Source organism: Anguilla anguilla, chromosome 17, assembly GCF_013347855.1.
Source record: "Anguilla anguilla isolate fAngAng1 chromosome 17, fAngAng1.pri, whole genome shotgun sequence".
Taxonomy (NCBI): domain Eukaryota; kingdom Metazoa; phylum Chordata; class Actinopteri; order Anguilliformes; family Anguillidae; genus Anguilla; species Anguilla anguilla.
The window spans coordinates 3,088,359-3,111,710 of NC_049217.1; the positions used below are offsets into that span (position 1 = coordinate 3,088,359).

General features: G+C 48.7%; 1 protein-coding gene across 8 annotated transcripts in view; it reads left to right on the forward strand.

Moving 5' to 3' along the window:
• Positions 1-23,352, forward strand: part of LOC118216775 (voltage-dependent L-type calcium channel subunit beta-1-like) — a 70,755-nt gene that overhangs the window by 29,653 nt on the left and 17,750 nt on the right. For 4 of the 8 annotated variants that reach the window (XM_035398248.1, XM_035398249.1, XM_035398254.1 and 1 more), the window contains 7 exons: positions 13,116-13,235; positions 13,720-13,842; positions 15,358-15,494; positions 16,157-16,227; positions 17,808-17,968; positions 22,524-22,604; positions 23,116-23,174. In XM_035398248.1, the coding sequence (XP_035254139.1) occupies positions 13,116-13,235; positions 13,720-13,842; positions 15,358-15,494; positions 16,157-16,227; positions 17,808-17,968; positions 22,524-22,604; positions 23,116-23,174 (752 nt within the window). Of the gene's footprint in view, positions 1-1,301; positions 2,040-13,115; positions 13,236-13,719; positions 13,843-15,357; positions 15,495-16,156; positions 16,228-17,807; positions 17,969-18,635; positions 18,665-22,523; positions 22,605-23,115; positions 23,175-23,352 lie in introns of those variants that run through there. The other 4 variants (XM_035398250.1, XM_035398252.1, XM_035398255.1 and 1 more) reach the window with 2 other exon arrangements.

Below are 23,352 nucleotides of genomic sequence, written 5' to 3' on the forward strand. Positions count from 1 at the left end.
GTTTGAACTTGACTAAGCTGGTCAGATAAAATCATGGCAGGCATCAATAAATCAGATCAATTTGTTGAAGTGTGTTCTTTTACTTCTTATGTGACTTAGAGACAAATGTCCCACATTCAGTATATTGTGGCCTGCACTGTAATGAAATGGAATGATGGTTCATTAAGGGCAATTCAAGTTACCTTCAAGTTCACATGATGAAGTGCCTTGAGTCACTCAACTAGGGATGTGCTTTTTACTTAAATTGCTGCTTATTGGTTAGTGAGGCCAGTTGTTATTGTTGAACTGTCAAAATGAAAACATTTCATCGTTGAATTTGGTCAAAGTGTAAAGCAGGGTAATGTCATTTTGGATAGCAGGTGTTGTCTTGAGCAGGTTTTGTTGTTCTCATTTCTTGTAGCTGCTTATTTTCGATGTTGTGATTCAGCATCACTCTGGATCTACCACATCGAAATGCTAGCTCCACGTTACAAAGCTGCCATTAGACTTGTTTGCTCCTATTTTGTCGAAAAAGAAAGAGTTTTTTTCACTCCAGGCATGACATCTTGCTATGGCATTCCAGCCAATTGTACATTCACCCCATACTTTCTTCTTTTGTCATACGCTATTTTAAAAGCAGACTTTTGTTTTGGTTTCATTCTTTTTATTTTTTATTTTTATTGCTTGCGTCACGTCCCTGCTGAATTGAGTTCCTCATTGCTGGGTGAGTGGATGTGGACAGAGGCCGATATGCACATTGATGTAACTGTTTCAGAGCTGGCTCGCTGCCTGTTGAGAGCAACAGGCTCTTGAGATCAGTACGCTGCACAGGCTTTGGTACTGCGCGGTTATTATGCTGTTAGCCAATCAGTGGCAGGGTCAAAGTGCATCTGAAGGCTGTGTATCTTTTCTTACTTTCCTTTACTACATCTCTGACTTCTTTTTGTAAAAAGAAAAAAAGGTCTGCTTGATATAATATAACAGTTCTGCAGGTTCAACATTTATCCCAAGGTCCTAATCCAGTCATTTGTACTTTATGTTACTTGCCTAGGGACAACAGATGAAATTAACTTTATGGATAATTCTGGAAGAGCCAAGTTGGTGCTCGCTGTCCCTGTCAAATAAATAAATAAATACAGTACATTTTATAAATGTACTTGGTTTCTGTTCAGTTCTAATTCTAGTTTCATCTTTCATTTAATTTTCTACCTCAGTCTCTCTGTTTTGTTCATGTCTCTCTCTCTGTCTCTCTCTCTCGCACACACTTTCTCTCTCTCTCTTTCTCCCTCTTCCTTTCTCTCTCTCTCTCTCTCTCTCATTCTTACTGTACCAAGCAACTGGTCCGGTTACTATGACAGTAGCTGGGAGACTACCCTGGCTCAGCCAATGACAGCCCCAGAATAGAATCAGCTGGTGGGGAGCTATTTTGAACGGGAGCTGTGAAGTGAAGCAAGGAGCTAAATTAGAGGCAGACACCCCTGACGCAAAGAAAGAAAGAAAGAAAGAGGGGGAAGAAAGAAAGGCAGACAGAGAGAGAGAAAGAGAGAAGGAGAGAGAGAGAGAGAGGATAGAGAGAGAGAGAGAGAGAGAGAGAGAGAGAGAGGGATAAAGAGAGGAGAGTTTCTGTCGGTCTGGGCTTCCTCCCAGCCCGGCTCTTTCCTACCGCCCTCGCATTTAGTCAGCGAGAGCTCCCGGCGGAGCATCCACACACCCGCTGCCGCCGCCGCCGCGCTCCTCCTCCCCTCCTCTCCTCCTCCTCCTCCTCCTCCGCGGCTCTGTTTATTCTGTCTCTCATAAAGGATCGATCTGTTAGCTCTGTTCCGCCGCGCCGCCGCCGCCGCCGCCGCTGACCCGTCCCCCGCGTGACTCAGGGCCGCCGCGCTCTCTCCCCCCCGGCGCTCTCTCTCCCCGGCACTCTCTCCCCCCCGGCGCTCTCTCCGCGGACCTGTTGCGGCGGCTCTGAAGGAGGAGGAGGCGGTTCCGGCGCTTTCCGCCGCCGCCGTCGCCGCCCGCCCGTCCGTGCCGCGATGTACCTGTACGGGCTCGACGACTCGGAGCCGGTAAGTCCGCCTCGACCGCGACCGCTGCCGGCGGGAGGGTTTCGGCCGCTTGGCCTCCGGTTCGGTTCGATTGGGTTCCACACCTCCGGTTCGGTTAGTGTCGGGGATGAAGGCTTGTGGGGGAAGAGCGGTAGTAAAACGGAAGACGAGAATGAGACGAGGAGGTCTACCGCAGGCCGTGGTGTGTCTGACTTACTTTGGGGCGAAGGGATTTTCCCACCCTGGACTGCAAGGCCCCGTCCCTTTCTGAGACGGGTTCACCTGAGGCAGCCCTTACAGACTTACGCTCGCTGTCACTCTGAAGCGGTCCAGACGCACCAAACCTGCCCTCAGACCCAATGCTCACCTTTGAGCAGCGCAAGTGATAGTTATCCAATAACAATTGCCTGCATGTTGTGTGATTTGTTCATAGTTTAGTTTGTTTATAGTTTATCACACCCTCACTTTATATTTTAATAAATAAGGCAAGCATGCAAAGGGTTTCACATTTTATTCATTTGTGTAGAAATCAAATTATTAAAAAGTTGTTGAAAAGCTTAGTCACTTAAAAGTTTATGCTCTATATCTGTACTGTTAGAAGATTAATTTTGACTCGGGAATGTGTTTCGATTACGCGTAATCTGAAAAGGGGCTGTAAAATATTTGCTGGATATTCGCCAGGACTCTCAAAAGACAACTTTGCCTTATAGTCTCTGTACGCAGTTCATTCATAGGAGTGTAATGAACATCATAATTTTATATTTTTTTCCACAGAGTAGATGCTGCATAATGTACCTATAGGGCTCAACTCAACCAGGAGCGCAGGAAAATAAACATTATTATAGAGGAGAGAGGTGCCCGTGTTTTTGCGGCCTGTTCTCTCGCTGTCTCACGAAAATGAATTGAATTTTGGTTTATTTAGATCAATTAAACTGTTGCTTCCAGGTTACTAATCCTTTAGTCGGTGGCAAGTTATTTATTCAGTATAACTTAATAAATATCATCTGATTACTATTTGCTCTCCTTCTATGGTGTTGCCTGAGGATCGTGAGACAGCTCTCTGATCTTGTCTTGTCAGGTGCATATCGCGAATACATGATGGAAAAATTCAACTGGCCTGAATCTGGACCGCTTAGTTTACATCAGGGGTGTCATACTCCCGTCTTGGAGGGCTGCAGCGTCTGCTGGTTTTTGATGCGTTTCAGTACAAGTGACTAATTTTACCCCTTAAAACCCCAAGGCTTTTTGTGAGAATTTCCCCATGTCTTTGATTGGCTAAAGAGTTCACACGCTTTGTTTTCAGGGCTTTAATTGGCTGGTGATTGAAAGGAAATCACAAAGACACTGCAGGCACTGAGACCCCTGGATTACATGAAACCATGTGAACCCCTAACATAAGCCCCGCCCACTCCCATCCCCACCCCCTAACATAAGCCCCGCCCACTCCCATCCCCACCCCCTAACATAAGCCCCGCCCACTCCCATCCCCACCCCCTAACATAAGCCCCGCCCACTCCCATCCCCACCCCCTAGCATAAGCCCCGCCCACTCCCATCCCCACCCCCTAACATAAGCCCCGCCCACTCCCATCCCCACCTTTTGTGCTCATTCAGGTTACGATATTCCTAAGGTTTCGGTTTTTTATTTTGTTAGGGAATAAAATGTGAATGCACTGGGGATTTGCACTTAGCTTAGTCAAGATTTACAATTAGCATAGTTAATTTGCATTAGTGCTGGAGTGATGTTGCATATGTACCCGTTTGGCGTAGGAATATCCTTAGACTGGTCTGGCGGTATTGCGAATATTAATCAGGCGAATGGGTTCAAGTCCTATAAATAAGGCAAATGCGTTTGGTTCCTATAAATCAAGTGAATGCATTAACTTTAAGTGAGTCGCTCTAGTCGGGATAAGAGCGTCTGTTATGCTGATGTAATGTAATGTATGTGCGGAGCCTCATGGGAAAGGCCAAAGGTCGCAGAGAGGAAATTCGGCGAAAGCGAGACCGCGGGGCTAACGACTCGTCCCCGCCATGCCCCCCCCCCCGACAGTGCGCAAACACCCCCGGCCATTACGTATCCCAGGATTCCATTACCCCCCCCCCCCCCCCCCCCCCCCCCGACGTGGTACATACTCGCCGCACGCGTAGCTAGCCGGTCGCGCCGCAAAGAAATGAAAGGAGGGTACCCCGCTAGGTAACGGAGATAGTTAAAAGCAGCGAGATGACACATTTTTCATCGACTTCCTGCGTGCCATGGCCGAGCTTTGTCCGCTTTTGATTGAGGCAGCACAGCAAACATGGCGACAGTGTTTGATCTCTCTGTAGTTAGCTATCTTCGTGGGGGAAAGCTTCAGTCTCTCAGTAGGGGTTACCATTAGTCTCTGTCCAATGTTTGAGGAAAGCAAATCCCTTTTCATTTGCTTACTGTATATTAGTGTACTTAGCGTGATATTAATACTAGTTGAAATAAATAGAGTTGTAAACCTACTCCCCCATCCACACCCCCCAGCGCCGCCACCTCCAGCACCCGCCGGACCTACCCCAGCATTTATCACCCGCAGTATATTCGGCCGGTGGTGGCAGGCAGCCCCGTGGTATTTTTAGGCCGTACTTCGTGTCCAGGCCTGCCTCTATTCTCTTTGGCAGTGTAGACTCAACCGTGACCTCTGACCCCCTGTTTAATGATTTTTTTTTTTTTCTAAATGGAGAGAGCATTGGCTGCGACCAATGCGCAGATCACAAGGTTGAAATGAGTCAGGATTTGTTGAGGGGAGTGGCAACAAGGGGGGGGGGGTATTTTTCATCCAATGGCGAGTTGTTCCATCGAGTATAGGAGGGATACTTGGCACAGACAGCAGCTGATATCACTTTAATTGCACATTGACATTCGTCGGGAAGCAAAACTGATCCACCTTTTGAACGTGAGAGATAGTCAGGTCTGGGCAAGACGGCATGAGTCAGGGTCCGAACGTGAAGTCTCGCGCGGGTGTGAGAGCTGAGGTGTTTGCTTCAATGTGTGTGTGTTTACGCACTTTGTGGTACCGCCATTGGAAAGTAGCCACTACTGGTTTACAGTTACTCACAGCGCCTTTGAAAATGAAACAAAATTGTGCTGGAGTTATGACAAATACGTGAGTCATGGCTACTCTTTAAAAATGCATTTGTAATTTTCGCGGCGCACGTGTAAAGAAACGAGCATCGCGAGGGACCGTTCGGACGCTCGTCCCGGATCGGCGGATCGAGCCCCGCGGCGGCTGCGAGGGGCCCGCGTGCCGTGACTCCTCGGCGAACGATCTGACTTCCTGACGCGCGCCCCGCGCCGAGCACCCTCACCTCTATTTTAAAAATGAATCGCACCTGATGACTCACCCGTTTCGGCCTCTCCCCCCCCCCCCCCGTTCAGCTGGCGGCACATTCCAGTCCGCGCTCCGCTCTGGAGAGAGAGAAGGGCCCCCCCTTCTGACGACGACGACGACTGACGCGCAAAAAACAAGGAGGCTTACGTAAAAGGAACCCGCTGGCGAAAACGCCCGCCCGTCACCCCCCAGGGGTCACCGCGAGACGCGAGGGGTCGGGCGGAACGGAGGAACAAGCAGCGTCTGTTAAAATCCCCGCCCCCCCCCCCGTCCCCCCCCCCCCGTGCTGCCTCTCTACATTCTGATTCCGGTATTTTCAGACAGTTACAGTACTGGGAAAAAGTACTCGCCCACTTTATTGAGACCTTGTTCATGACCTCAATTACAGAATGAATGTGGATGTTATGGAGGCTGTGGCTAGGTTCGCTTAACATCGAATAGAATGGGTTTCTCGCTAACAAAACGAGGGTGAAAGTTGGTTTTATCTGTTAACCTCTGAATCTAACCGGATGAGTCTCGCTGAGGTTAAAATATCTTACGAGAAAGACGCGGCGAGAAGATAGCAGTGTGCACAAATAGCGTTATACGGACAATGTGTGTGCCACAATTATTAACAGAAGAGATGAAGTTGCAGTCTGATACACACTGATCCAGGAGAAACCTCAGAAACAACTTCATTGAATCAGTCTGTCAATAAATTTGTGTTGTCCCTAATGGGCAATTCATTGTGCAGCCAAGTTAAATGTCTCAAACATAAAATAATCATCATAAACGTATGGGGCGGATTGGGAATTTGATTGTAGCGGTAATGCTTGCAGGGATTTATCGCAGTCAGCTGTGTGGATTCAGCTGTGTGTGTGGGGGGTGGGGGGGGGGTGGGAGGGGGGCTAATTTGCCGTAGTGTCACCCAGGGAGGGAGGAGTCTCAGTCGGCAGGATTGTCCTCGTCTGAGTCACGTTAGAGCAGTGGTCTCCAACCCTGGTCCTGGAGAGCTACAGGGTCTGCTGCTTTTTGTTTTCACCTTAAAATCAGCACCCAGTTGAGACCCAAGACACCAGGTGAGCTGAGTTAACTGTGTAATCAACTGCTCTGATTGATTCATGAAGTGCAGAGTCACTGTGAAAACCAGCAGACCCTGTAGCTCTCCAGGACCAGGGTTGGAGACCGCTGGCACTGGTTAGAGGCTCCTCCGGCCGATTGGGTGGTCTGGTGGCGGCCTGGCAGTGGCCTGGCAGTGGCCTGGCAGTGGCCTGGCGGGGGTCTGGCGGGGGTCTGGCAGGTGCCCGTGAAGCCCGCAGCTCGGACTGGAGCTCGCGAGCGGCTGAGCGTTGGCGGAGCGGCGGCTAGCGGCTAGCGGCGCGGTTCAGCAGAGACTTACTCTCCTCCGGCGCGCCCCTGAGGAGGGGCCACAGAGGGCCCTCCCAAACCCGGGAGAAAAGAGCGTATCGGGTGGCATAATGAAAGGACATCTGCTCCATAGGGGGAGCGCGGCACATGCAATATTCAACAGCCAGCCCGCTTTGCTGTAATGCGTGTTCACACTGGAGCACGACACACAACCGCTGACCCATATTCACCCAACCGCTGCTCATATCAAAGCGCTCTTCATGCACCTGGGGAGAGTTTGAAGGGACTGGTGATCGCCATTTGGATAGTGGGCAAAACATGTATTAAAAATGTATAACTGGAGAGCGTAATCCCAGGCTATTGTAACTCAGAATAATATGTGTAGACCTGTGCGTGTGCTGAATTCATGTTGCGATTATAAATGTGGTTGCACTCCTTTCCCACGGATAGAGAAATATTTTTGGGAAGTAAATGTGTGCGGGGTTATAGTGTGAGATGTAACATAGGTGGGGCTAGCAAAAAAAAACATGCTAAATGCTCAGAGTTCAACTTTAGGTGAGCCGAAGTAAACGAAGCCGTGTAATATTAAACGAACAAGAACCGGGTTTCGGAGGACTGTTTTTCTGTTGGACTTCGGTGAACGCCTTTCCAGCACGCGCGCGTGGAGGTGGGGACGCTAGCTCCATCCAGAGACCCCTAAAGCGAGAGGCTCTCTTTCATTCACACGGATTGGCCGAGAGCCGGGACCGCGCGGTTATCTGCGAAAGCAGCAGCCCGCGGGGGGGCTCGAGGCTGAGGCCGACGTGGGGAGCAGCTGCCTAAACGCGCTGAGTGGCGGGCGGGTCGCAGGTTCTCCCGCGTGCGAGAATCTCGACTTCAAATCCGGGGGGCTCAAACGGGACGCCGATCAAAATGAAACCGCTAAACCCGCGAATATCGCCGCTCCGCCAGAAACGGGGGGGGGGGAACGAGATCCCCCCGTTTTACTGGGCCGCGAGTTCAGAGCCCGCACGGAATGCCGGCAGCGCGGCCGTTAGCTAAACGCTAATTTGCTGAGCTAAAAGCGCTGCCTTAGGGATCGTTAACTTACCGTCATAATGGTTTCTGTCTCGACGAGAACTTGAGGATTGATTTTTATGTGTTTCCAGGAAGATCGGATATTTGAAGAGGATCCCTGGGGGGAGATATAGCCGGTTTTCGCCCCTCTCTCTCTTTACGGTGACACACGCTGGCCGGTGGAGCGTAGATTGAGATTGCAGGAATGCCACCTGCCGGGGTATGGGGGGGGGCTTGGCAGGGGGAGTCCATAAAGTACTTTCCTTTGATTTTTATTATGGTTACGGCCCCTCCCTCGGTGCCTCTCAGCGGTCCCTTAAATAAGGAGTCGAGCGCACGGCCGTGAATCATCCCGCGGAGGGCGGCCAGCCACGCCGCGCTCGGCAGATAGATATTGACTTTTATCCTTGGTTGTCTTGGCACCTTATTATGAAGGCATCTTGAGTACTTAGTACCCGTAAGGACCCCCGCAGTGTAATGCGTAACGTACAACGGGCTGTTTTTACACACCTGAGGGTCTAACTGCCTCAGGGCTGTGGAGAGAGAGAGAGAGAGAAAAAAAAAGGGTTACAGCAACACCTAGATCTTCTTCAGCAATACTGCCAGAACTAGGGCCCAGGCAGTAAATTTTAAAAAGACAAAAATCATGATTTTTCAAAAGAAGCCCAGATGTCAGGAAAACAGATACAAATTAACTCTAGGTAACACCGCCCTAGAGCACACTATGAATAATACCTACCTTGGTCTGACTATCACTGCATCAGGAAGTTTCCGCATGGCAGTAAATGCATTAAAAGAAAAAGCTTGAAGAGCAACATATGCAATAAAAAGACAACTTTTCAAACTAAATATCCCAATTAGAATCTGGTCCAAATTATTTGACAGTGTAATTCAGCCTATTGCGCTTTATGGAAGTGAGGTCTGGGGTCCACTCAGTCAGCAAGACTACACTGCATGGGACAAGAATCCAATTGAATCCCTACATACTGAATTCTGCAGAAATATCTTGCAAATACAAAGGAAAACACCTAACAATGCATGTAGGGCAGAATTAGGCCGATTCCCATTGGTAATAAATATACAAAAAAGAGCTCTAAAATTCTGGATACATCTCAAATCAAGTCCCAATAACACGCTACAATTTAAAGCGCTAAAATCCCAAGAACTGAACCCAGAAAAGAGTCCCCTCAGTCAGCTGGTACTGAAGCTTACTAATTCTATAACCCAAACTAACCTGCATCACGCTCAGACCAGCACTGCTTACCAGCCGCAAATCAGAATAACCCAAATTATGCAACAAACAAAAAATTTGTATTTGGAACATTGGGATAAAGAAACCAAAACACAAAGTCGACTAAATTGCTATCGAACCCTGAAAAAAGACTATACTCCAGCAGGGTATCTCTTCTCTGTCAGAGATACAAAGCAGAGACGGATCCTGACCAAATACAGACTCAGTGACCACACCCTTGAAATTGAAAAAGGCAGACACAGAAATTCATGGTTACCAAAAGAAAAACGAATATGTGGTCACTGTAAGACAGGAGAGGTTGAGACAGAGATGCACTTCCTCCTAAATTGTACAAAATATACAAATATTAGAAAAATATATTACCAAAAATTTTCAGAAATTATACAAAACTTCCATTCTTTATCAAAGAATGAAAAATGTGCAGTCCTATTAGGACAAGGACCAACAGCCCCAATTGCGGCTCAATATGTCTCAGCTTGCCATAACCTGAGGGACACTGAGTGTCCATCGTACATAATTACAATTATCTATTTATTTATTTTATTTTATTTTATTATTATTATTATTATTATTATTATTATTATTATTATTATTATTTATTTATTTAGTTTTTTAATAGAATGTTAATTATTAGTATTCCACTGTAAATATGTATTTTGATTTATGATGCTTTGGCAATATGTACCTATGTATTTCCTGCCAATAAAGCTATTTGAATTTGAATTTGAGAGAGAGAGAGAGAGAGAGAGAGAGGGAGAGAGAGATAAGGGGGAGTGGGTGAGTAAGAGAGGAAGGGGTGGAGAGGGAGAGAGAATGGAAGAGTAGGCTGAGAGGAATAATGTGCTCAAAACTCTGCTCCCCAGTGTGATAATCCCTCTATTTCCTCCCCTGGGAGTTTCCAATACAGAGCCCCCTCCCCTCCTCTCTCTCCCCTCCATCGACTGCCCCCCTCCTTACTGTTGGTCACAGAACTCTATGTCTCTTGTGCCAGTCACTGCTCTCACTGTCCCTACTGCCAGTCACTGCTCTCACTGTCTCTCCTGCCAGTCACTGCTCTCACTGTCTCTCCTGCCAGTCACTGCTCTCACTGTCTCTACTGCCAGTCACTGCTCTCACTGTCTCTACTGCCAGTCACTGCACCACTGTCTCTGCCAGTCACTGCACTTACTGTCTACTGCCAGTCACTGCTCTCACTGTCTCTACTGCCAGTCACTGCTCTCACTGTCTCTCCTGCCAGTCACTGCTCTCACTGTCTCTACTGCCAGTCACTGCTCTCACTGCCTCTCCTGCCAGTCACTGCTCTCACTGTCTCTCCTGCCAGTCACTGCTCTCACTGTCTCTACTGCCAGTCACTGCTCTCACTGTCTCTACTGCCAGTCACTGCACTCACTCTCTCCTGCCAGTCACTGCTCTCACTGTCTCTACTGTCAGTTACTGCACCACTGTCTCTGTCAGTCACTGCTCTCACTGTCTCTCCTGCCAGTCACTGCTCTCACTGTCTCTACTGTCAGTTACTGCACCACTGTCTCTGCCAGTCACTGCTCTCACTGTCCCTACTGCCAGTCACTGCTCTCACTGTCTCTACTGCCAGTCACTGCTCTCACTGTCTCTACTGTCAGTTACTGCACCACTGTCTCTGCCAGTCACTGCTCTCACTGTCCCTACTGCCAGTCACTGCTCTCACTGTCTCTACTGCCAGTCACTGCTCTCACTGTCTCTACTGCCAGTCACTGCTTTCACTGTCCCTACTGCCAGTCACTACTCTCACTGTCCCTACTGCCAGTCACTGCTCTCTCTGTCTCTGCCAGTCACTGCTCTCACTGTCTCTCCTGCCAGTCTCTGCTCTCACTGTCTCTCCTGCCAGTCACTGCTCTCACTGTCTCTACTGCCAGTCACTGCACCACTGTCTCTGCCAGTCACTGCTCTCACTGTCTCCCCTGCCAGTCTCTGTCCTCCTCCTGCTGCAGGACGGTCTGTATGGCAGGTGTCTGCTCTCTTTATCGCGCGCTGCGTGCAGGCACTCTTTTTTTAGGAGGCGTGCGTGATCACACCCGCGAGAGAACACTGAGTGGCAGGATCGGGACATACCAGCCTCTACACCCAGCAGAGCGGAGCGCTGAGTGTGTGTGTGTGTGTGTCCATGTTTGCGCGTGTGTGTATGTGTGTGCGTGTGTGTGCGTGTGTGTGTATGTGTGTGTGTATGTGCATGTGTGTGCATGTGTGTGTGTATGTGTGCGTGTGTGTATGTGTGTGTGTATGTGCGTGTGTGTGTATGCGCACATGCGTGCATGCGTGTGTGTATATTGTGTGTATGTGTGTGTGTGCATGCGTGCGCGCGTGCGTGTGTGTGTAATGTGTGTGTGTGTGTGTGTGTGTACGCGCGTGCGTGTGTGTGTGTGTGTGTGTGTGTGTATATTGTGTGTGGGTTTAGCGCTTGGGGGAAACTGAGGAATGGAAATGAGGGACACGCACAGCGTTTACTTCCTCCTCTGGCCGCTGGCGCGGTGGCGCAGTGGAGTCCGCTGCTGTCTGCGTGCGTCTGTCAGCCTGCAGGGCGACCGCAGCAGCTGCGCAGGCGCTTCCTGTGCACGCCCGCATACGCACGCATGCAGATACGCGCGCATGCACCTGCACAACTGCGGTCGACCGGCCCGTTGCAGACGCCTTGTCGTTAGATTGTGTGTCATTTTTAAAAAAATGCTTTCATCACTCTTCTTTACGGCTTCTGTCTGACAGACAGGTACACTTTGATATGATTGATGTGAAATCTGCTGCTGCTGAGAACTTTGTTACATTAAGCTTGCCCATTCATGATACAGACACGATTGTGCACTCAAAGGTTTGTGGTACGTTCACATAAATGTCCAATATTATGCGATTGTAACGCGATAACTTTGGCAATGCATTTTATATGGGGCAGAGCAGTTGTGGTGGTGACATGATAAATCTGGTCGATTTTAGGCTGGGAATCTCTGTCAATATCCAATGGAAATTGGTGTAAATCTAAAGCTGGGAATTTTGTCCAGATATGATTGCCTGCCTGCTGTTCTAATGATTTCAGTTTTATGCCAATTCAGGTTTCTATACAATTTGACATATTTACTTGATAGTAACAAACTTTGCCAACACGTTTTATATGGCGCAGGGCAATCGTGCTGTACTCTGTAATAAGTTCCCTCTCTCCTGGGAGAGTGTACTCTGGGCTGTTCCCTCTCTTCTGGAAGAGCGTACTCTGTAATCTGTTCCCTCTCTCCTGGGAGAGTGTACTCTAAGCTCTTCCCTCTCTTCTGGGAGAGTGTATGGTAAGCTGTTCCCTCTCTCCTGGGAGAGTGTACTCTAAGCTCTTCCCTCTCTTCTGGGAGAGTGTACTCTGGGCTGTTCCCTCTCTCCTGGGAGAGTGTACTCTAAGCTCTTCCCTCTCTCCTGGGAGAGTGTATGGTAAGCTGTTCCCTCTCTTCTGCGAGAGTGTACTCTGGGCTGTTCCCTTTCTTCTGGGAGAGTGTAATCTAAGCTGTTCCCTCTCTTCTGTGAGAGTGTACTCTGGGCTGTTCCCTCTCTTCAGGGAGAGTGTACTCTGTAATCTGTTCCCTCTCTCCTGGGAGAGTGTACTCTAAGCTCTTCCCTCTCTCCTGGGAGAGTGTACTCTGGGCTGTTCCCTCTCTTCTGGGAGAGTGTACTCTAAGCTCTTCCCTCTCTCCTGGGAGAGTGTACTCTAAGCTCTTCCCTCTCTCCTGGGAGAGTGTATGGTAAGCTGTTCCCTCTCTCCTGGGAGAGTGTATGGTAAGCTGTTCCCTCTCTCCTGGGAGAGTGTATGGTAAGCTGTTCCCTCTCTTCTGCGAGAGTGTACTCTGGGCTGTTCCCTTTCTTCTGGGAGAGTGTAAACTAAGCTGTTCCCTCTCTTCTGGGAGAGTGTAAACTAAGCTGTTCCCTCTCTTCTGGGAGAGTGTAAACTAAGCTGTTCCCTCTCTTCTGGGAGAGTGCACTCTAAGCTGTTCCCTTTCTTCTGGGAGAGTGCACTCTAAGCTGTTCCCTTTCTTCTGGGAGAGTGTACTCTAAGCTGTTCCCTCTCTCTTGCTCCCTGCCCCAGGGCTCTGCAGACTCCTACACCAGCCGCCCCTCTGACTCGGACGTGTCCCTGGAGGAGGACCCCGAGGCCCTGAGGAAGGAGGCCGACAGGCAAGCCCTCGCCACGCTCGAGAAGGCCAAGGTGAGAGGGCGCGGCCTGTCACACGCCTGTCATCATCGCCGTCCTCTCACCAGAGAGACTGTCCTCGTTTGTCCCCAACCAGCGCAAACTGAAATATATTTAATATGTGCTTGAAAGACAGTTATTTGTATCACACTTTTGTCTTACTGTCATTTTTACATCCTAAGATTCTGTCTGACTCAGTGTCTCTATTCAGTTCAGAACAAAACACTATACATAGATGTCAGGTTATTTCTAAGTACTTGCAAGGGTTGAAGTTTCTCAGAAACCCCATTATGGCATGTGTGACATTCATATTCAATGCAAGTTACTCCAAACGTCTTCCAACTCCCAACAGTCACCTGTTAGCATGAGGGGAATGTCTCATGTCTCTACCTCATATCATAATTTCTCTCTCTTTCCCACCCTGCTTCTCTCTCTCTCTCTCTCTCTCTCTCTTTCTCTCTCTATCCATCCCTCCCTTTCTCTCTTCCGCCTACCACAGACCAAACCTGTTGCCTTTGCTGTCAGGACTAATGTCGGCTACAACTCGGGTCCCAACGATGACGTTCCGGTGGCGGGCATGGCCATCTCCTTCGAGGCCAAAGACTTCCTGCACATCAAAGAGGTCAGGGGGGGGGAGGGGCATGCGGCTGTCAGTCAAACTCAGGGCCACTCCCCCAGTCCATCCACAGATGATCCTCTGGGAGCCATTAAACAGACCTGGGTATTAACTTCTCATGTGTCAGGCGTACACCTCTCTGCTTTCACCCTGATGGAAGTGGTGCAGTTCAGAGCAGTAGGCCTGCTCACTTTTCAGGATGTGACTAATAATTTATAAGGGATCCCCGCTCACTGAGGGCAGGTCAGAGGAGGCAGAGGTGGAATTTTAAACCAGTGAACAAACTTTTTAGACACAGGGTCAAATGGAAGAAACTTTAAGACTTTGGGTCAAATTAAATAATCTTTAAGACTCTGGGTAGAATTAATTAGAGAAACTTTAAGACACAGGGTCAAATGAAAGAAACTTTTAGATGCAGGGTAGAATTAGAGAAACTTTAAGACAGAGTGTAGAATATGAGAAGCTTTAAGACAGAGTGTAGAATATGAGAAACTTTAAGACAGAGTGTAGAATATGAGAAACTTTAAGACAGAGTGTAGAATATGAGAAGCTTTAAGACAGAGTGTAGAATATGAGAAACGTAATACGAAGGATATTGGTTGAATAGCGAGAGGAGGCGTGTGTCAAACGTCACGCTTCCTCAAACTGCCAACTGAGAATTTGACGAGTGTCCAAACTGGCACACCACTGGCACAGCTACCCCTGCTACAGTGAGTGCTATTCCCAGACTGTAAGGGGAGAGCGTATTGAGATCTCTGCGGCTCTGCTTGCTTGGGTTCTGAGACTAGTTCTCTATGCATCAGCAGAACCCATATCTGAAACGCTGATAATGCACTGAGGACCAGATTTACTAAGGAAACAGTCGCAGCGCAAACACATTGGCTGCATTGCGGCTCTGTTGCGGTCACAAATGTAACACATTACCAACCGATTCACAGAGACAACATCCTCATGTGCAATTTTGCGGTAGGAGACAGTCATGAAAAGGGTCAGAAAAAATGTGGGATGCTTACACGCCCACATTACAAGGGTAGCGAGGGAACGACAAGAAAAAGAAAACATAAATGAGCAGATCAGGAAATGTAGGTAATAGCAGGAAATATAAATCAGGAAATGTAGGTAATAGCCAACAAGGTACAGCTTCACGATGCCATTTTATAGCACGGAAATGAACATCAACGGAGAGGATAAAGATTTGGAGTGACATCACATAGAATGAATTCATTAGGTATAATAAAATGAACAGCAGAGGATATAAAGATAGCACGACGTTAGATGGTGTACATAAAGAAAACACTTTACGAGGGCAAGATACACGAGTGTTGGTCCAACTGTGGAAAGAATATTAACACCGACAGACGGAAAATTGTTGAGTAAATACAGCATCGATGTTGCGACCTGGCGGCAAACTACTGTTGTGTTGGAAAAGCAGTAGCAGTCCTTTAGCAGGTCTGGCCCCGAGTGCTGCCGGGCGTTAGCCTGGAAGGCTGACGGAGCTGCTGCTGCTCTCTCCGTCTGCAGAAGTACAACAACGAGTGGTGGATCGGGCGCCTGGTGAAGGAGGGCTGCGAGGTGGGCTTCATCCCCAGCCCCGTGAAGCTGGAGAACACCCGGCTGCTGCAGGAGCAGAGGATGAGACAGAACCGCCTCAGCTCCAGGTGGGTCTCACCTGCGCCGCTACACCTGTGCTGTCCTACCAGCGCCATCACACCAGCACAAAATCCACCCACCCAACAGCCTATATCAGGGGTGACCAGTTTTGACCCCAGAGAGCAGCAGGGTCTGCAGGATTCGGTTTTAACCTTAAGACCCGCAGCTGAGAAACCAGGCGAGGTGAGTTAACTGTGTGATCAGCTGCTTCAGCTGACCAATGAAGTGCTGATAACAAATGGTAAAATGGTAAATGGACTGCATTTATATAGTGCTTTTATCCAAAGCGCTTTACAATTGATGCCTCTCATTCGCCAGAGCAGTTAGGGGTTAGGTGTCTTGCTCAAGGACACTTCGACACGCCCAGGGCAGGGTTTGAACCGGCAACCCTCCGACTGCCAGACAATCGGTCTTACCTCTTGAGCTATGTCGCCTCCGAAATGTCGATAACAAAAAGCACCAGCAGACCCTGCGGCTCTTCAGCACCAGGGACGAGGACAGCTGCCGTATATAAAAACATCACACCCCATTCACCCTAAATGAGTGTTTAATCACTCTATCCCCCTCAAACTGTGTACCCCGAGCACCTCTCTTCCCGTTCAGATGAGCTGTGTGCTGTATGTGTGTGAGTGAGCTGCACAGCCGATCACTGTCCTGTTTCCCATCGCAGTAAGTCTGGGGGAAGCTCCAGCCTGGGCGACGTTGCCACGGGAACGCGCAGACCCACTCCCCCCGGCACAGGTGAGGATGACATCACCGGCAGGAAACAGGACTGGCCACGCTCATTTCTGCCAAATTAAGAGCGCGGCTGCGGCCTTGCAGCTGTTGCTCTTGCTCTGTGTGTGTAGCACGATAACGCTGTATCACCTCCAGTGCTTTCTCTTACCTATGCAGTCAGTGTGCTTGTGATGAAGCCTTTTAAAAAGCATGCCATGGCTCCTAGTATGGTTTGAAGAGCGACAATTCTCACTTCCTGTAATTAGTGTGAAGCACAGGAAGTAACCTAGAACAGGAAATGTTTTTGTGTTTTGTCAGCTTCCTGTTATAAACACGGTTATGGTATCAACTGAGTCCCAAAGTTCTTATCCTTGAAGGGAGCTCAATGCTTTGTAAAGGGCTGATTCTTTTCAGAACTGAAAATAGAGTGGTAAATGTAAAATAAAATTTAAAAAATATATAAAAAATCGATATAAAACACAACCCCAGGGCTTAAAAAGAGGGGAGTTTTGGAAAAAATGTGGACAGATATCAGAGTGGAAAATAGTAGAACTTTAGAGAAATGGCAGGATTTACCCTGAGCTATCAAAGCCAGAGTTGGGCAAAGCCAACAGCATGTATGTCATTGCCCCTGTTTGGTCTTAAAGACACCTCTGTGTGAATGGCCTCCACGCTGCTGAAGTCTTGCTGGGTTGCACCGTCAGCTACAGGATAATCAGTGGTCTCCCCAGAGTTTATGCTGCCCCCCAAAACCCAGCCCCTTATCCTGGCAGACCCCCGCCCCTGCTGTTCATCCCTGTCCCACCCCCAGGATCCAGCACAAACCCCCAACGTGTACCTGAGCGCGCAGCACCACCCCACTCCACCCCGCCCCACCCTGCACCTATACTCCTCTCCCACCAGCCCTGCAGACACCTTACACACCAGCCCTACATAGTGCTTATCTCTCTCTCTCTTCCTCTCGCTCTCTCTCTCTCTCTCTTTTGTCTCTTTCCTCTTTCTTTTTTATAGTGTCCCTCTATCACTATATCACCCTCATATACCTTTATCTCTGGCCTGATGGTGGATGGTTATTATTATTATTATTATTATTCTCTCATCGTGTCCACTTCCCATTGGTTCAAATCCTTGCCTTTTCACTTCCTGTTTCTCCTATCTGGGTGTTTTTTCCGCATCTGTTTTCAGTACCTGGGTATTTTCCTGTATTTCACCAAACCTGAGCCATGACTTTCCTCTCCTCCTCCTCCTCCTCCTGCCCTCCTTCTCTTTCTGTGCTCCTCTCTCTCTCTCTCTGTCATCCTGCATTTCCTCTCCATGTCCACACCCTCTCTGTCTGTCCTTACCCTCCTCCTTTTCCCTCCACCTCTCCCTCTTTTTCCCCCTCTCCCTTTTCTCCCCCCTCTCCCTTTGCCTCCACCCTCCCTCTTTCTTCCCCCCTCCCTCTTTTTGCCTCCTCTCCCTCTTTCTCCTCACTCTCCCTCTTTCTCCCCCTCTCCCTCTTTCTCTCCCCTCTCCCTTTTTTCCCTCCCATATTTACCTGGTTCCTGCCCCGCCCCCCACCTCCCCCGGACCCCGCCCCCACCCCGCCTTGCCCCGCCGCCCAGCTCACGTGGAAATGTCCACGGTGGGCTTTGACGTTGAGCCCCTGGACCTGGACTCGGAGGAGCCCTCCGAACCCCAGGCAGACTCCCGCTCCCCCAGGGCCAGCGCCGGCAGTGTCACCTCCCCCCAGGCAAACGCCCACCGCCTCCCCTTCTTTAAGAAGGTAACACCGAGGGGGACCCCCGCCCCGCCCCTCGCCCCGCTGGAGCCACGCCTCCCCGCTGCTGCCGTTCCCCCGCCTCCCTCCAGCCCCGCCCCACTAACCACACCGACTCCCCTGCTCTAAACCCCGCCCCCTCCCCCTGTCTCTGATCACCGCGGTCAGGGTGAGCGGCGTGTGTGTGCGCGCGTGTGTGTGTGTGTGCGTGTGTGTGTGCGCGTGCGTGTGTGTGTGTGTGTCTACGGATGAGCTGGCTGGCTGTCACATGGGACGTGCAGGTTGGGTTGTATGTGTGTGGGCGATGAGAAAAATGCACAGGAGGACAAAAAATATCCCACCAAAAGGCAACTACATACCCTTATGCAGCGAGCATATATTTAACATATACTTATCTCATAAATTGGACTTAAACAGATCATGCCACCGCTCTGTACCTGTTTGTACAGAATGGTGGCAGAGACATTCTCTGACCAACTGTTTCAGTCCCACATACCTCCATGTCCTAAAGTAAGGCCTCCTGCGTCAGCTTCCTGTGAGCACAGCCAGCTTCCCCCTCCTAATGCCCCCCCCTCCCAACCTGTCAATAACACACGTGCTCTGTGTTCTTGTTCTTTGTTGTCTGTTTTTTTTTGTTAAATCCCTCTCGCTGGGGTGTGTGCGTCCATGATAGGTGGTCCGGCTAAACAGAAACAGAAGTTGGTGAGTCTCTGCGGTTTGTATTCTCTGAGGTTCAACGTCTCACGGTGCCGTCTATTCACGAGATGAATAAGGGGAAGATCTGGGGAAGTCCGCCGCCCTCCTGAGGAGCGGGGGAATTTGCAGGCGATCGACCGCGTAATCCAGTGGTGTCAAACTCGTGCCATGGAGGGCCGTGTGTATGCAGGTTTTCATTCCAGCCTCAGATCTTGATTATATAATTAGTTAAATTATTTGCTGAATTAGGGATGCAGGTTTGTGCACAATGGTGACCCGACGTCTATGGTGACCCGCATTGTCTAAATAAAAATTTTCTTATATTCTGTGCTTCAATGCAGTTAAACGCATATGGCTGAATGAGTAATTGGACTCAATTAAGGCAGCATTAATTGGTTGGAATGAAAACCTGCATACACACGGCCCTCCATGGCACGAGTTTGACACCACTGGCGTAATCTATCGCAAACTTGTTGTTGGCGGCACACGAACGGCGCTGTACGGGACGCGACGCGGGAAAGGGTGGCGGACGCTAACGCGCGGGGAAGGGTGGCGGACGCTAACGCGCGGGGAAGGGTGGCGGACGCTAACACGCGGGGAAGGGTGGCGGACGCTAACGCGCGGGGAAGGGTGGCGGACGCTAACGCGCGGGGAAGTGTTTTCCCTTCCATTTGAACGCTGGGTTTCAGCCGGCCTGCGCTCGTGCTTCCCGGCGTCAGCGCAATTTTCCGCCATCGCGACAGGGGCCTGTTTTTGGACAGGGTCGTGATACGCTCACCCTCGAAATGGGCAGGTGTTCTGGAGTACAGACGAGAATAATATTAAACCCAATTAAACAGAAAAAAAAAGTGATTTAATGCCCTCAAATTAAACAATTTCTAGTTTTTTTTTATTCCGATAAACCTTCTTAATTAAAAAGTTGTGTGCATTATACGAATTGAAAATATCTAAATTGAACCAAATCGCGGTTTTAATTAGAAAACTGTTCCTGAAAGAAATGCTGGAAAACAGGCCGATCGAAGCCAAGCGATCGGTTCGATCGGCAGCGTCTGTCCGGCTGAAGTTTGGCAGCAGCGCAATCAGGCGCAGAAAAACAATCTGACACAACGCCAAGGGAATTATGGGCCTAGCGGTAATCTTCAGTGTCATACCCAGCAAGCTGGCTTAAACACTAGGCCACCATAACCGCACCACCCACACAGTGTGGAAAAGTCATGCGTGTACGTGCAGCTTTTAAAAAATCATTTCAGTTCCCGCTGCCTTCTTTCTACTAATTTGAAACGATCGATTGCGATTCCGAGCTCATCACTGTTTATAACATCAGACAACCTCTCTGGTGAAAATAGCTTTTGTTAAAATTTTTCGGCTGATGTAGTATACGGGCAGCATGAAAGCCACAGAACACGAACACACGGTACGTGACTTGAAAAAGCGCCATGAGATGATTTTGCGGCGTCCGTCTGCGCGACGGCCTCTCTCCGAGTGGGCCGGGTGATCCCCTCCAGGCGAGAGGAGCCTCGTTTGCATGCGAACGTCGGCCCACGCGGGCTGCCTATCGGCTCCCCGACGCGGCTCACCGTGCCCGCGTGCTAACGTGCTATGCTAATGCTAACGTGCTATGAATATTTATAAAGGAGACTGACATCGAATAGGCATCTCTACGCCCACGCGGCAGAAGGAACAGTCTTGTCTTTAAACGAAACGCTTTAGAGCTGGAACGCGCTGATTAACAGCACGCTGGGGGCCGCACACAGGGCAGGGGTTTGAGATCGCTGTGTTAGGTCTTTATTGTGCCAAAGTATTGGGCCTCTGGTGCAGCTGGTGGAGACTGCAGGCGTGTGATTGGCCAGAGGAGTCACTAGTGCATGCTGAGCCAGGGAGAACCAATCATATGCTCTTAGTCACTGTCAGTATTACAGGGACCACCAGTCATATGGTTCCAGTCACAGTCTGTACTCCAGGGAGCACCAGCAGCCCTGGGCCCTGTTTCACAAAGCAAGATTACTGAGTTAGCAGAATAACTGTACTGAGTTAGCAGGATGACTGTACTGAGTTAGCAGAATAACTGTACTGAGTTAGCAGGATGACTGTACTGAGTTAGCAGGATGACTGTACAGAGTTAGCAGAATAACTGTACTGAGTTAGCAGGATGACTGTACTGAGTTAGCAGAATAACTGTACTGAGTTAGCAGGATGACTGTACTGAGTTAGCAGGATGACTGTACTGAGTTAGCAGGATGACTGTACTGAGTTAGCAGGATAACTGTACTGAGTTAGCAGGATGACTGTACTGAGTTAGCAAGGTGACTGTACTGAGTTAGCAGGATGACTGTACTGAGTTAGCAGGATGACTGTACTGAGTTAGCAGGATAACTGTACTGAGTTAGCAGGATGACTGTACTGAGTTAGCAGGATAACTGTACTGAGTTAGCAGGATGACTGTACTGAGTTAGCAGGATGACTGTACTGAGTTAGCAGGATAACTGTACTGAGTTAGCAGGATGACTGTACTGAGTTAGCAGGATGACTGTACTGAGTTAGCAGAATAACTGTACTGAGTTAGCAGGATGACTGTACTGAGTTAGCAGGATGACTGTACTGAGTTAGCAGGATGACTGTACTGAGTTAGCAGAATAACTGTACTGAGTTAGCAGAATAACTGTACTGAGTTAGCAGGATAACTGTACTGAGTTAGCAGGATGACTGTACTGAGTTAGCAGGATGACTGTACTGAGTTAGCAGAATAACTGTACTGAGTTAGCAGGATGACTGTACTGAGTTAGCAGGATGACTGTACTGAGTTAGCAGAATAACTGTACTGAGTTAGCAGGGTGACTGTACTGAGTTAGCAGGATGACTGTACTGAGTTAGCAGGATGACTGTACTGAGTTAGCAGGATGACTGTACTGAGTTAGCAGAATAACTGTACTGAGTTAGCAGGGTGACTGTACTGAGTTAGCAGAATAACTGTACTGAGTTAGCAGAATAACTGTACTGAGTTAGCAGGATGACTACTGAGTTAGCAGGATGACTGTACTGAGTTAGCAGAATAACTGTACTGAATTAGCATGATGACTGTACTGAGTTAGCAGAATAACTGTACTGAGTTAGCAGGATGACTGTACTGAGTTAGCAGGATGACTACTGAGTTAGCAGAATAACTGTACTGAGTTAGCAGGATGACTGTACTGAGTTAGCAGGGTGACTACTGAGTTAGCAGGATGACTACTGAGTTAGCAGGATGACTGTACTGAGTTAGCAGGATGACTACTGAGTTAGCAGAATAACTGTACTGAGTTAGCAGGATGACTGTACTGAGTTAGCAGGGTGACTGTACTGAGTACAACTCGGAACCCTCCCAAATCTGGAGCGTGGTCTGAAGTAACTCAGTAATCCTGCTTGGTGAAACACCCCCCTGGTGCGGGGCTCTGTGATATAAGCAGGAGCAGTGTCTGTATTGGCACTGGCCCCGCCCCCTCTGTTCCGCTGTACTCTTTTAGTGCCGAATTTAATTATGACGACATTAAAGAAGGCTATAATAATAGCTAATATCGACCTCTAGGTTTTTTAAACAAAGAAATAAACACGTTTATAAACCAACTGGCTTAACCTGTAGTCCTGCTTTAGTTTAGGCCGAATGGTTTGCCCAGCTCCCCCTCTCCCCCAGTTTACAATATATGTTAAATATTTCTACACATATATTCGTAACAATTGTAATTTGTCATTAAATTTGTTGTGAATTTCATATCCTGTTAAATATATTGTATATCTTGTGTATAAATAGATTATATATTTTGTGTTAAATATTTTTTGTGTGTACATATTGTATCCAACCCCCTTTCCTTTGGTCTTTCCCACGGTCCAGATGGAACATGTCCCCCCTTATGACGTGGTACCTTCCATGAGACCCATAATTCTGGTGGGGCCCTCCCTCAAAGGCTATGAGGTGAGCTGGTGAATCATCGGCTGCTGGTTCTCTAAGCTTTTGTTCATGTTCTTTATTTCTGAAGTGATCAAATTAAAAATGCTGTAAAATTTATCTTTCGGCACTATAATAGGTTTCCTTCCAGACTTCTGTTTCTCATTAGTCATGTAAAAACATATCACCGATGGGTTCATTGTACACACACCCACATAGTAAGTGTTCATACTCTACATTTCACATGTTTTCTGGTTTGTGGTGCCTCAGAAAACAGGAAGAGGCTAGCAGTTGTTATGACGACCGATTGTGTTAAAAAAACCCCAAACAGACCACAGTGTTGAAACATGATATTTATACAGTATCTTGCACAGAATGTCAATGTTCCATATGATCGTGTCGTTTTGCCTAGAATATGCATGTGTCATGGATCCCAACCATCTGAACTCATTGAATGTGCTGGTAACAGTTTGCTATTTTTAGTCACATGACCGCTCTTTGCAAAGCTCACCAGTTTCCCCATTCTGTTGCCTGTCAGGTTACTGACATGATGCAGAAGGCTCTCTTCGACTTCCTCAAACACAAGTTTGAGGGCAGGTGAGTCCCCACAAATGCCTGAACAGCGAGTCACAGGAGAGTGAATGGGAAGTCGCCTTCGTTTCTCAGAACACGAGGGAAACCTCTTATTACCTCGTTACGTTTGAGTGACAGGTTGAGCGTCACGTGATTCCTTTGAAAATGCTTCATCAGTTGCAGAACTTTGACAGGGCTCAAT